The sequence below is a fragment of the Falco biarmicus genome, chromosome 7, assembly GCF_023638135.1.
Source record: "Falco biarmicus isolate bFalBia1 chromosome 7, bFalBia1.pri, whole genome shotgun sequence".
Taxonomy (NCBI): Eukaryota; Metazoa; Chordata; class Aves; order Falconiformes; family Falconidae; genus Falco; species Falco biarmicus.
In genome coordinates this window covers 20944579-20958726 of record NC_079294.1, presented here as the reverse complement: position 1 = coordinate 20958726, position 14148 = coordinate 20944579, and the positions used below count along the sequence as shown (strand labels likewise).

Genomic DNA, 14148 nt, shown 5'->3' with positions numbered 1-14148 from the left:
TTCAAGACCTCACTTTGCAGAGCACATGTGCAGACAGTGTAAAGCTGTGCTACTGGGCCTCATTTGTGTGCTAGCAGCTCCATCCCCTTTGTAACAGGAGCCAAACCTTTGTGGATGCATCTCAACAGCAGAGCTGTGTTGAAATACTTGCTTAAAATTCATCCCCCAGCATAAATGCAAAGGAGGGTGCCCTGGTGGCTGTGAACACTGCCTCTCTTTGAGTGCACTGGTGGTGTTCAGGAGGGGCAGTGCTCCAGTGAATTCTTTCTTTGGTTTCTTAAGCCAGACCTTTCTCCTGTCAGAAAGGAGGCAAGCAGCACTGCTCTGGCTCAATTACAGCTTCTCCAGGGCTGTTAGACGAATACCGCAGTCTCTTGGCTGTGTCAGAAAGTTTACACTCACCCATGGAAAGCAGGGCTGCATGGAAGAGTGATTTAGCAGGGAGAGAAGTAAAGAGCATCTGGAAAGGTCAGATAAAGCTGTAATGTCACTGTCGCAGCCACAAAGAAACAAAACTGCCCATTTATTTTTTTTTTTTAATATCTGTTATTTATATAGTTGCGGTAGCTTCAACATTTACATTGCTAAAATTGTTCAGCAGCTGAAGTGCCTTATGACTGTTTTCTTGCAGCAAAGAACCCTCTAGATGTGAGCGGTGTCATGGCACGGCTTCTTTCCAGGCAGAAGCATTCTTTAAACTTCAAAATGCTGACTTACCGTCCACTTCCCCAGGTTTCAGGAACGTTGCCTGAGCCACTTTGGTACCAGAAAGGTACTGAATTTGTAAAGGATAGTGTGAAGAGGAAAGGTTATTGGCCTTCAGAAACAAAAGCAAAAGTTTGGGAAGTGCAAAGGGTACCAGAGAGTGCATGTGGAATACAGGGGGACCCAAAGGTAGGTTTGCCATTGGCAGGACTGGAAGGAGCCAGCTGAAGATGGTATCTCATTAGAGCTTTGGTTGCGGGACCTCCAGCAATCACCTAACTGTTGTTTTTAGTGAACTCATGCCTGGGCAAGGGTTAATACAGTGAACTCTGAAGAAGCAGGGACTTTTCACGGTGTGTCAGAAAAAGGATGTGGTGCCTGTTTAAGTAAGTAAGTAGGGAGGCTTGTAGAGGTTACCCAGCAGCAAACCTGCCTCATATGCAGTAGAACAGTTAATCTATTTACTTGCTTTTAGTAACACTTGTTATTCTTTTTATTATCTGACAAGTTATGTTGTGGTAGAATACAAAGGTCCTATTGTTTGTACAGCACCCAGAACACAAATAGCAAGACGTGATCTTAGTGTGAGGGATCTTACTGATGAAGCTGGGGTGTAAAAAAAGGAAGCTACAAATCACAGTTAGATGGGAGTGGGGGGCGCAGAAAGCAGTGGTGAGCAATACCTGGATGTACATGCAAACACACACAAGCTCCTTCATCGGGCATCCTCCACTGTGAATACTGAATAAGAGGCAGATCTGCAGGGGGGTCCTGGCGATCTGTTGTGTCCAAAAATGAAAGTAAGAATGCAATATATGGAAAGATCAAAGGGACAAGAAACCCAGCTCTGTTTGCACCTCTTGTGCAGTTACCATAGCAAATTTATGGTGTGAGATTTGTATAAAGAAAATCCAGTTGATGGAATGTTTTTGTGCTGTTATTTATAAGTAGTTTTCCAGCTCTGTGAAATTTCCATAAGCCTCAGGATTAGCAGAGTATTTGTTTCCTCGTCTTTGGGACAAGGAGCTAGAGGTAATCAGGAGAATAATATCCAGGCTTCTGCATCTGCAGGCAGCAAGGAAGCACATCTGCTGTCTCAGAGTAGTGGTTTGAGCTTGTGACTGAGGAGACTGTGCTTCCCTCCTGGCAGTGTGTTTCTGCCCTCCAAACTGGGGGGCAGAAATGAGATACCATAAGTTGGGGTGAGGTACCATACCATGAGATACCATAACCTCACCTCACCCAGCAAACAACAGGTGGGGTTTTTTCTGTCTGTCTGTGCTCAGGGCTGGGCCTGTGCCAGAAGGACCACTGGTTGCCCTCAGCAGCCCTTTCCACTTTTGAAAGCTTGTTTGCTGGTGGTGGGCAGCACAGCAGGGCTTACTAGCCACCCCAAGCCAGTTGCCACTGCTAGCTGTGACTCAGGGCATCGGGAGGAGCAGCTCTGTGTTGCCCAGAAGGTGGATGGGGTGAGTGGGTGGTTTTGGTAGGTTTCCTAGAATAACAAAAAGGATCCTGTGCAGATGCTTGAAGCCAAGTCAGTAAAAATGGCTCCAAACAAGATTGCCAGGATTGCAAGACCCAGCGGACAGCAAAAATTTCAGCTCTTCCTTCTTCTCTTGCTCCCCCCAGCTTTTCTGCCACATGTCTTCAGGCCTTCTCCTCCTAGCTGTTAATCTCCTTCCAATTTACTACTTTGAAGTAAGAAGATACTTTTTAATCCTGTGCAGTATATGCAGGAAATGCAACGTAAAGCTGTTTTCTGGTTATTGTGTTTTGATGGATGTTGCTCTGGATTGGTCTGTGAAGAATATAGTTTGTGAATCTCATTGCAGTTATTAAAAGCATTCATAATCCCGCTTTCTTTTAAAACAGCCTAATGCATCCACACTGGGCTGCTGGTTGTAGCTGTTCCCATACACTGTTGTGCTGCTTATAGTATTGTGCTTATTGATGTTCATGTAGGACCTGAAGGGTGCCTTGAGAAAAATGTCTGCACATCTGGGAGTTGTCTAGTGGGAACTGCATGTGCTCTATCTATTAACCCTTCACGGTCCATGTCCTTGAGGAGCTGAGGTGTCAGCTCTGCTGCTGATGGCTAATGGCAATGTTTTTCAGAATCATCTCCCTTCAGCATGTCTGAGGCTGTGATGTGGTGGCAGTGGCTCCAGCAGAGAAGTTGGAGTGTTGGCTCTGGGACTTACTTTTCCACCAAGCCCTAGGTGACTCTTACAGCAATAAAAATACTCTCATTGATCTGGTTATCCTGCCGTTTATAATAATGCAAAGTTTAGAAGATTTATGGTTTTCTTTTAATTTCATCTGTTTTTCTTAGAAAATTAGACCCAGTTTCCCTCTTTCCACCCTCAAAATGTGCTAAGCGATGCCCAGTTGAGCTATACCAGAATTATCCATGATTTAAAGCAGAACTTTCTGATCAGGTTTGGGCTGATGGAAAACAAAACGGAAATGGCTTCAGAGAAATCATACAAGAAATAAAAGTGCAGCCTTGTGGCCTATGAGTTAGATCTCAGGCTTCCTCCTCAATTCAGTGCAGATTTTGTAATGTGACCTAGGGCCAGTCACTAGCGCTAGGTATCTTGCTTTCCAAATATGAGAAGGAGGTTTGTGGGCATCCACAACGTTCCTGACATAACTTGGTCTCATACTTTGATATGGGATGATGATGTAGCATTTGAAAGTATCTCTGCTGTCATTTGCCCGTCTAGAGGAGTGAAGGAGCCTGGCTGCAAAGGGGGGAGCCAAATAAATGAACCTCTTCTCACATAATACAGCACAGGCAGTGGAATGAAGAAAATAGTGCCAAAAGGATGTCCTTAGGATACAGGGCCATTTTCAAATAAAACCGCTCTTACTTGAAAAAAACTCCACTTTTATTTCTCAGGGGAATAACAATAAAAAGCAATAAAAGGTGCTTAATGACTGACTTTTTTTTAAAGCTTCCAATTCTGGAAGGAAACCAGACCATGTTGAAAAAAGATATCCCAGACTTTCACAATACATGCGTCCGTCCAAAGGGCCATTGCCATGAAAGTATTAACAGCTGCACTGTTATCCTGCTCCATCCCACAGCCCTGGAGGAGAGCAAGGCCAGAGCGCAGCACTGGGAAGCTTGGCAGCTGTTGAGCAATGCTTTTTCCAAGAAAAGATTCTGCTGCATTATTTGTAGTTGTGTCGGCATGAGTGCAAGCAAGTTAGTAGAGGAAGCCCAGCTTCCAGACAAATAAGAACAAACCCTGATGCTCTTTGCCGTTTGAGGTAATCTTTCTTTTGAAACCCTGTGCATGCTGTAAGCAGCAGCGAAGCACTTCTGAGTTTTTGGCATGCCGTGCTTCAGTATCAGCTGAATCCTTTCTGCTGCAGACAACAGCCTAAGATGGCATGACTGCTGTGGTCCACTCCACCCTCCTGCTTGGCCCATATATGCCAAATTTTCTCTTGGAGAGGCTTGTTAGACTGTGCTGAACTGTCTCCATGCGCTACTGAGCAGAAGACATAGCCTTACCAAAGGAAGTAAACAGTCCTTTGCTGGGTCAGTGAGTTGAATTGGCTCTGGGAGCACATCTGGGAGAGGACGGGAAGAAAGACCTCCTTTCCTTGTGGTAGCACTGAGCTTTTAGAGCCACTGGTTTTTTGAGTAACCTCACCCTTCTATTTGAAGAGTGATTGAAGGGTTATCAGTTTGTACAAAGCAAAGGGTTTACTTGGTGTCCTATTCAAACACTGTGAAACACATTCGTTAGCACTTGGACAAACATGTCTGCCTTAAAAGAACTAGTTGCTACCATTTACTCTTCAAACAGTGCTTTTGTGTCAAACAGCTTCTGCATCTCCAGGTTTGGCCCTTTGATTCACCTGTGTAAGACCATGCCACCCAGAGGTGTCTGAGGTGGTTTATATTTGCTTTTTGTCGTTTGACCATCAATTGGTAGCAGTTACTTTTTCAGAGCTGTTCATATGGTGCTTTTTTTGAGGTAATCCCTACTATCACATCTCTTGGACAAGACAGTCCTCTTCCCCATCAGTGCCCCACATGCCTGTTGTTCAGAACACGGGCTAACAGATGGCAACCACAAAAAATGTGTCTTCTCATCAGTTGTGGTGAAATTCATTTCTATCACATGAGAGATCCTCTTATCCTGACCACTTGAGGTCAGAAGGAGTTTCCAAAAAGAGTTTTGTTTAGCCTGAATGTCACTGGCTGTGTTGTAGTTTGGACCTCAGTCCCTCCCATGCTTCAAACTCATATTATTACTCCATTGGTAGTACATAATATCACTAATTACAGACTGGCTGTGATTTCTATCTTTGATGTGGCTGCAATGATCCGCTGCGAGAGGCTTTCAAATAGTGGGAGTTTGGGATTGTGCTAGACAGTAGTGTTGCTAAGTAATGCTTACTTTTATCCTTTCTAGGACCTGCACTTCTGCTGAGATGAGTGATAGCATCGTTATTCAGAAAGCATTTACTCCTCCACATGAGGGGGCAGGGAAGGTGGGACAGTCATGCGGCGGGGGGAGGTCTGCTTAGCAGCAACTCGGTGAGAAAGGAGGCAGCGGGCCAGACGCTACTGGGATGTGGTTTGTATCGCTGAGGAGTTCAGCACACTGTCCCTCAGTGTCTGAGGGCTGCAATGTTTGCTGGGGATGGAGTAAACCAGAGGCAGGCAGCCATAGGAGGATGGTCCTGTTTTTATCAAGCACCTGTCCGGAGATGAGAAGATCTGGAATGCTGTTTTCCTTCCGTTCTCCTTCACGTTATGTTATGTCATTTAACAGCACTGGAGTCCCTAGCAATCTGAGCACTTAGCATGCCTTAAAATCAGTTTCAAGGTATTCTAAACCAAACACAAAACATAGGGGCCTCTCCAGAAAATCAGACATGCTGGAGCTTTGAAGTGACTGCCTCGCTCAGACTTCCTCTGTCGTGGGCACACCCTGCAACTTTTTTTCATATTTAGGTGCTAACGCTTCTGTTCCACAAGGACAGCGGGTGGAAAGATGATAACCTAACCAGCATTTAAATCTGTGTCGTGGTATCTAGCAGCATTGCTTTGGTTGTGAACTGTTTGGCTTCTGGGAAGATTACTGACTGCCTCTTCTTTTTTTTTTTTTTTTTTCTCTCTCTTTCTTTCTTTCCTGTGTTTTAGACATTTACAGCATGGTGTAATTCTCACCTCCGCAAGGCTGGGACACAGATTGAGAACATAGAGGAAGATTTCAGGGATGGTCTTAAACTCATGTTACTTCTGGAAGTCATTTCAGGTGAGAGAGGTTCTGTGTGGTGCTCTCAAGTGTCCTGAGCATCTCTGTTTGGAAATCTGTCCTCTCCCTTTCTTACAGAATAGGGACAACAAGGGTTGTAATGCTGCAGACTTTGCTGGAATATAAGAACAGCTGCTTCCTGATTCAGAACAAATTTCCCCCTAATGAATATCTTGTCTCCAGCAGTGACCATTAATGTGCTTTTGGAACGTACTCCAAGCCTCATGGCTTGTGCAGGCAGCCCATTGCATTCCTGCTCCTGCCTCTCTGCTCCCCTCTGCCTGTCAGGAATGCGCAGCCTCCTGTGAAGGCTGGAGCAATGGCTCTCACTGCTTGGCAGGCTCTGGGAAGTGTGAGAAAGCTGCATTGGCAAATCATACCAAAGCCACATGACAGTGGGAATAGGATAGTAGTTATTGGAAGAAGGGAGTCAAAACTGTAAGTCTTCTGTGTCCTTCAGTTTCAGCTGTGACTGAAGTTTTTTCCATTCTAGTTTCAATCTGAACTCAGTGCTTAAGCCTTCAGGGGAAAAAAAAGTCCCAAACAAAAGCAAAATCTCAGAAAACCCAGTCTGAAATAGAAACAGTAGCATAAACAAGTTAGGTCTGATGTGTTTTCACTCCCTATCACAAATGTCCTACTACACGACAGATATCTCCTAGGGATTATTTCATATAAGTAGTAATACCTGTTGATGTGCTGATTAAATAAATACCTTAATAAAGTATTGTGGGAGGCATCATGGGGGGTAAAGATAGTATGTATGAAACTGGGATTGTATGCTCACAGACCTTCTTTTGATGGCTTTTGAGCCAGTAATAGCAACCCAGTGACTTGCACTCCCGACCTTCTTGGTACGTTTTCCAATAAAATTGCCTTGATAGAAGCGCTCGGATTGCCTTCCCTCTGCCTCTCCTTTTCTTTCCTTCCCCTTTTCCAGCTCCTGCAGACGCTGTCACTGTATGTGTTTTTCAGAATTTATGGCAATAGGATAAAACCTCAAGGGTTTTGCCCATGCTAGTGGTTTGGAGGGATCAGAGTTCAAAATACTATCAGAGCTTTGCAGCACACTCATTGCTTCTGCTGTGCCTGTAAGAAATGAGGTAGCAAATTCCTATTAGTTTATTTTCTGTATTTGTGTTCCCTTGCAGAGGAGGGGCTGCAGCCTGGAAGCAGGGACAAGTGGACCTTAGTGGCTTAGTTTCTAATCACTGAACTGGAGGACAGGGGAGAGAAGCATGAACAGGGGAGGGCAGATGAGGCTCAGTGCTAAAGCAGGGGGCCTCATATCTCTGCTTAATTTCCTTGCCTCATCTCCCACTCTTCCTCTACTGTTGTCCCTTTGGGGGCCCACTGGCAGGCCCTGGCAGACCCCCCTCAGTTTGCGAAGAAGTTAATGGCTTCTGAATGCCCTGGTGGTGTGGGCACAGCTGCAGAGTGGCTCTGTGCCCACAGCCTGTTGATAGATGACCAGTGGGCAAAGGCATGGGGAGCAGCTGTGGGCTGCATCCCACCAGAGGCTATGGTCCTTCACACACTTAAGGACTGAGCATCCTTTTCTTAGAGCCAGCAGAAGCTAGAACCACAGTTCTCCTAGGTACAGCGGCAAAAGAGGAGAAATTTAGCACAGTTGTGTCTTCTCCATTTAATTTCCATAATTGGCAGTTCCATTTCCAGTTGTGAGTCCTACTGCTCTTACGGAGCCTCCTTCCAGCTGCTGGCTCTGCTAGTAGCCCCTCTGGCTCATAGCTGGGGTAGCAGCAGCCCAACCTAGGAGCAGCAAGAGGGTAAGGAGTCTCCCAGTGGTTGGCAAGGGCTTGCCTGTACGTTCCTGCCACAGTTCCCACTGATCACCTGCCAACAGGATGCATCTCTGGATGGCTCTTAGCTCTCCAGTTCCAGCTTCTGGCCTTTCCTTTCAGCTCTTGGTTCATTCCGTGCCTCCTCCTTCCCATATTTTGGGGGACTGCAGAGCTGTTGGCAGGGTTGCTTTGTGGCAGGCTGATCTTTTACTCTAACCCAGAGGGTGATGGCCGTAAGAGCCTTCAGCTGCGAGAGCGCTGGGCTGGGCTGGCCAAGAGCTGTGTGAAGCCGAATGCCTCCTCTGCCTGGCCAGGGTGTGTGGGAGTGAGGGAGTGCTATCTTCCTCTGCCCCGTTACAGTGGTGGCTGCTGCCGTGGGAGGAAGGATGGAGCCTGCATCAGGGAAGCTGCTGGAGACCCGAGGGAGGGAGAGGGACTGTGCTGCTGGGGCTGTGGAAGGCCTGTTGTAGGGCAGACCCTCCTGTGCGTCCTGGGGGACATGTCACTGCCAGGCAGGTAGGAAGCAGTTTTTCCATCTGATGCAACTTTCCAAAATATGGGAGGCAATGATGTTATGCAAGAGGAGAGCAGCTGGGTTTTATTCAGCCTGGTACCTTCTGGACCTGTGCTGCCAGTGGGTCCCCTCCCAGCCCAATCAGAGCCCCTCGGTCCCCCAGCCACTGTGCGGTCGGGGAAGCTCCGTGGACAGTCCTGGGACTTCCTCATTGCCAGTCTCTCCCATTAGCCTCTGTGGTGGGAAGTAACAATTGGGGGCCTCGTAGAAATTGCCCCGAAAGACACACTTTCATTTTTCACCGCATGCATTTCCTTCCCCTGACAAAGCCATTTTAAAAGTAACACTACAAGACTGAAAAAGGCTAAGGTCATGTTTAATACTTCTAAAGTTATAAGGCTTTTCTTTTCCCCACCCCCAAAGGAATGACTAATTGAATTTTTTCCTAAACAAATTTGCTGTAAACAACTTCTATGCCAACACTTCCTTACATTGTTTGGCTTTTAAACCACAGCCTTGGGCTGGTACATGAGAATCGGAGAATGAAAGCAAGTAGACCATTTTCATTGTCTCAGCTGGGAGAAGTACTGAGAAATAACGCAATGATGCAAATAGCTGCAAGTAGAACATATTTCTAGCAGGCTTCCCTTTTAACAGTCTACATCATTAATAGTGTATGGCATGGAACCAGATGAAGCTTTTCTCTGGTAATCTAAATTTGTAATAAAGTCCAAGTCTAAAGGAAATAGCCATTGGGTTTTGAGACACTTTTATTCCAAATAAAATTATTCTAAAACAAGTATCTTATTGTGGTGTTCGAGAGAGGGAGACTGCAGTTCTGCAATCACCGTCAATTGCTTGAGGATTGCACTGCTGTCAGAGGGGAACAATCCTGCTCTCCCCAGTGCTGGGGAGAGCAGTTCAGATGCTCTCCCTTGCATTGGCAGTGCACATGCGGCCACAAGGTGAATTGGATCAGCTTGCTGTTCCAGCTGAAACCTAATCTCTTGTCTTTGTTTTTCTTTTTGCAAGGCTAGTTTACAGTCACATGAGCTGAAGAAAATGGTTATTTTTTAGCTGGCTCAACCCGTTTGTTGACATTTGACAGCACAACTCTGTTTAAGTCCGTTGTGAAACTACATGTAAAAATGCCATTGTAAAACTGTCGCAAAAAATGCTTCCACTTCTATTTAGAATGACTAGCATTATCCAAGTGGAAAAAGAAAGCAATGTACCATGATGTGTACTTGAGGCTCCATTAAAGCAAAAGAGATTTTTTTAATCCTAGGGTGGAGGTTGTACCATAAATACATCTTTTTACTTAAATTGTCAGACATCAGTGTTTCATTTTGAAAGTGAATCTGGTTTTATCCTTGAGCTTGAGAGCTAATGGCACCAACCTACGGTAATCACTGAAACACTTTTAAAGAAAGGATTTTCATTTCCAGCCTTTTTTTCTTTGTTAGGGCATGGCTAGGGAGACAATCTGTTTTTTTCCATTTTAGATTTTCCTCACTCCTTTGTTAGGAAACAAGCCATCCAGTTTTAGTATGAAAAATGGTTCTTTAAAAAGTACTTTTCTGTCTCACTCTTAAGCCTCAAATAAAGGTTTTGCGTCAGCTTGCATTGACTTAAATATTAAGGTTCGAGATACAGCAGGAGACACTTGGTACTGAATAGTTCAGGTCAGTAATTACGTGCCTAGACTTGCCCAACTGATCTCCTTTTAATTATCTCATAACTTTTTTTCCAAAATGCAAAACCTGCTTGCATTTTGTTTAGATTTTTTTGGTGTTCTGCAGCTTATGATCTGAAAGCAGCTGCTCTGTTCATTTTTTGGTGGTGTGTGTCACATACAGGTGGTCCCTGATGCCTTGTCTTATTTATCTAGCAGAGGTGCCTTTGAAAAGGCAGCTTGTCTGTCCAAGTTTTAATTTGCCTACTGTGGATGTTGGGTTGTTAGTAAAAGCAGGCTGTGAGCATAGTTACAGGCAGCCTATCAAGAAAGGCATGACTGACATTAATGCAGCTCTTTCAAATAAATAAGGTCAAGAAAGTGCTTTTCTAAATCTTCCAGCTTTGTTCCAGTCAGGGCTGGCATTTGCCCCGAGACTCGTTTCTATCAGAGATTTACCTGCTCTTACCTCAGAGCTAGGCTGCTTCTCTGCTTCATTATAAACATTTAAAATGCATACCGCTGTGCAAGAGACCATTGCATAGGGTTGCATACATGAAACATAGAATGGAAAGGAGCTGAGATGACAGTCCTTCCAGTTACAAAGCCATTTGCCAAAGAAATGATTTTATTTCCTGATACAGGCAGTTGTGACCGTTCAGTGAAGAGACTGAGAGGTAGGAGGTCTGTATCCTGGCTGGGGAAAAGAAAAGGCAAGATACAAGATCACCCTCACATTTGACTGTAGGGAGTTCCAAAAAGGAGATATTTGCTTTGTAAATTGGGTGTTGTAAGTGCTGGTGGGGAGCTTCCTACCTGTCTTTGTGCGGGAGGGAAGTTTGTGCTGTTTCCAGGCATCGTTGTCTGCAGCTAATAGCATGGAGGTTAGTTCCACTGCCTAGCTCAGTGTGCTTTTGAAGGACCTTTTCACCTCTGATATAAACCTGCTGCGGAAAGAGTTCAGTGCTGACAGTTCCTCTGTTACTAAAATTATCTGGGATGCCACAAAAAGGTGATTCTTTCTGAGGGTACTTAACAGGGAGTGTGGCTGTCCAGCATTTGCTGTTGAGAAAGGATGCAGGGAGGTTTACCCTCTGCCTGGCGGAGCAGCGGGAGCTGCCAGCATGAGGAAATACCCACCAGGGAAGAAAGGGGTCAAAATTGTTTTCTAATACTTCTTTTTCCTTTTTCTTATTAGGTGAACGTTTGGCTAAGCCTGAAAGAGGCAAAATGCGAGTGCACAAAATATCTAACGTGAACAAGGCCTTGGATTTCATTGCCAGCAAAGGGGTCAAACTAGTGTCTATTGGAGCAGAAGGTAAGGAAACCATCTGGTTTTTCTGGGCTTAAGCTGCGCTTAGCCATTGCCTTTCTCTCATGCATGTCATTTGCCTTTGTGCCTCCCCAGCCCCACCACGTCTTTGTTGAATAAACCATGGAGGAAAAAAGGGGCCTTTACCCTGGATTTAAAACCTAGCTTCGCGCCAAGCTGCCAAACTTGATTCCCGCTTGCCCTTATTGGCCAGGTCCTCCTGCTTTTCTCCTGGTTCTCATGATTTCTCATGAACACTTGAGCAGTGGCAGAAACAAATTGATTGAGATGTTTCTTTCCTGAATGAAGAAAGGTCCTAACTGAAGCATAGCAGCTGCTTGTATTTAGCTTGTTGCAGACCTGCTGGGAAATGTTTCCCTGTTGCTCTAGGACATCCCATGGGTCAAAGCCAAGTGCAGTCCCCAAGACAGGTCAAGGACCCCAAAGGCTCCAATTTTCAGGGCTTCCAAGCTTCTTGTTGTGCACCCCGGAAAGCTGGGTGCTCTGGCTGGAAGCCTGTGTGTCATTGTGTAGACGCCATTGTGGGCAGCATCAGGGATGCCCCCACTTTAATCATGCAGACAGCAGGGAGTTGTGTAGGACTTTTGTATTTTTAGCAAAGATGGTAGGTGTTTTGCAGGTATGTCACCTGAGACCCAGAAGGGCTTGCAGGTTAGTAAGGTAGTTTGCTCTTTTATAAACCTTAACAACTTGTCATCTTACCTGGATTGTGTTCTCATGATACTTATTTTCCTCTGCTCGGGAACCTATGTGTGAGTCCTGTCTATGGACTCATGTTGTCACTGTTGCTGAGGAGACACTCTGCTTCTGTGGTATTTCTAGGTTTGCCTTTACAGTGACCACGGAAAATGAGGAAGGTTTATCTCCATCTTACAGATGGAAATAGGCGGTTTCTCCAGGGAAACTCCTGACAGAGTCAGGAAATGAGCCTGTGATACAGTTCTGGATGAGCATTCCTCCTCCGGGAGAGCCATGGCTGCAGGGCTGAGCCATGCCTGTTCTGAGCCCATGAGGTTGGACCAGTGTTGGCATGCTGTCCCTAGTTTTGACCTTTCTCTTGGGGACATCTCCAAAACATGCCCATCCTATGGTCCACTTGTTCTGTGTCAGATCAGGCAGGATACCTCGGCTGCTGCAGGTGCGTATGGTTGCATTACAGAGACCTTTACTTCAACTTACTGCATTACCTTTATGAAGACTTTGGAACAATTTGAAACTAGTGTCCAGGCGCACTGCAGACACTTCTATACTGCGTTTGGTATTTAACAGCAAAATACAAGAGGCAAATGGCTCAATGACACTGATACTTCACATACAAAACTTTTTCTTCAATTTTCTTAGCTTTTCCTTCAGGAACAACTTGAGGGTGTTGCTCACCCTGAGTATTGTTTACATAGCAAAAATGCATATCTAAGGTAATTTTGTGCCCTTAAAAATGACTGATGCATCCAGTGTCTGATACAGTAGTCCATATCTATATGGGACCCTTTTCAAACTGGAAGTCGGACCTGGAGTCAGAGGTCTTCTGCCTTAAGAGAGCTCTTGCTGTCATTTGGATCTTGGGCAGATATTTGGATCCTTCTGGGAGTTTAGAGCATGCCTAAAACCTATCTTCCCTGTTCTATTTTTTTTTTTCCCCTGGTTCTGCTTTCCCTGGCACTAGTTTGCCTTTTTCTCTCCTTCTATTGGATTTTTCTTTTTTGATCTCTGCTCCTGAATCAGCTATGACTGTACCCTCACAGCATGTAGAAATCATTTGCAAGTAAAGTGTTCTGTGACCAAAGATCTCCAGGGCCCAGTTATTCTGTATGGATTCATAGGAGTTACTCGGTTCAGAAATAGGCTGTGAGGTGCCATTTTGTGACAGAAGCCATGATTTATATCAGTCTGAATAGTGATCCTGACCTCCCCTGCCAAATGATCCTGGCTCTCCTCTGTGCTGGTGCCCATGCAGCTACATGGTGAACCCGTGTGGGTTTCTTTGTACTCCCAAAGGTAGCACGGAACTGATGTTTGGACCAAGGCGAGCTTTGATTTTTATACAGAGCACTTGGGCTTGTGCTGTGATGCCAGCTCAGGCTACGTAAGTGTGATCACAGCATGGGCTCCCCCACCCCAGCGCTTGCCCATGCACCCAGACCAAGCCCAGGCCACTCTGGTTGTCACCGGGAAACATAACCTGCTGCAGGGCCTTCTGCCTGGTCCATCCAGGTGATTGGTGTACAGTAAATTACACATGAGCTATAGAAATGGACTTTTACTTGGAACAGCAGAGCAGGAACTCTGTCCACGTAAGGGATTATAAACCTTTCTGGAACATGAATTTTAAGGGTTTACAAGAAGACACCGTGCAGCAGCAAAGTAGAAGGTAAAAGCCAATGAGGCAGTCATAACTGCACCAAGAAAATGAGCTCTAAGTGCCTCAGTCAGGTTGGACTGATCTAGGAATTTTTCCAGGTGGCTTTTCTCCCAGAGGGGAAAACCACCATCCAGCAGCGGTGTGGTTGTGCTGGCTAGGGTAGTGCTCTCCTCACCTCGAGGTGGCTTGCTCGTCTCTGGGGAGCAGGGTCCTGTGTGAAGGGTCTGCAGCCTGGCTATAGTTCTCTGTATACATTAGACAAATAGCATTGGCCAGCAGTGTCCTGGCTTTATTCATTACTGTTTTGTTGTCATTAAAAAAATAAACTCCAGAAGGAATCCCAAGGAGACTTTCAGGTCAGTTTAAGCCTTGTGCAACCTTGTGTTTGAGTTAAAGCCAGCAAAAATGTTTTCATGACTTTTATCTCGTATTTTACCAAATAAAGATCCTTCTCTGCTGTTTACAAGCCAAGCTC

General features: G+C 45.4%; 1 protein-coding gene across 5 annotated transcripts in view; it reads left to right on the top strand.

Annotated features, from left to right (window-relative positions):
* The window catches only part of ACTN1 (actinin alpha 1), a 91114-nt gene that overhangs the window by 37495 nt on the left and 39471 nt on the right, over positions 1 to 14148 (top strand). For all 5 annotated transcript variants that reach the window (XM_056345996.1, XM_056345995.1, XM_056345992.1 and 2 more), the window contains exons 2-3: positions 5876 to 5990; positions 11180 to 11299. In XM_056345996.1, coding sequence (XP_056201971.1) covers positions 5876 to 5990; positions 11180 to 11299 — 235 coding nt within the window. The remainder of the gene's footprint in view (positions 1 to 5875; positions 5991 to 11179; positions 11300 to 14148) is intronic.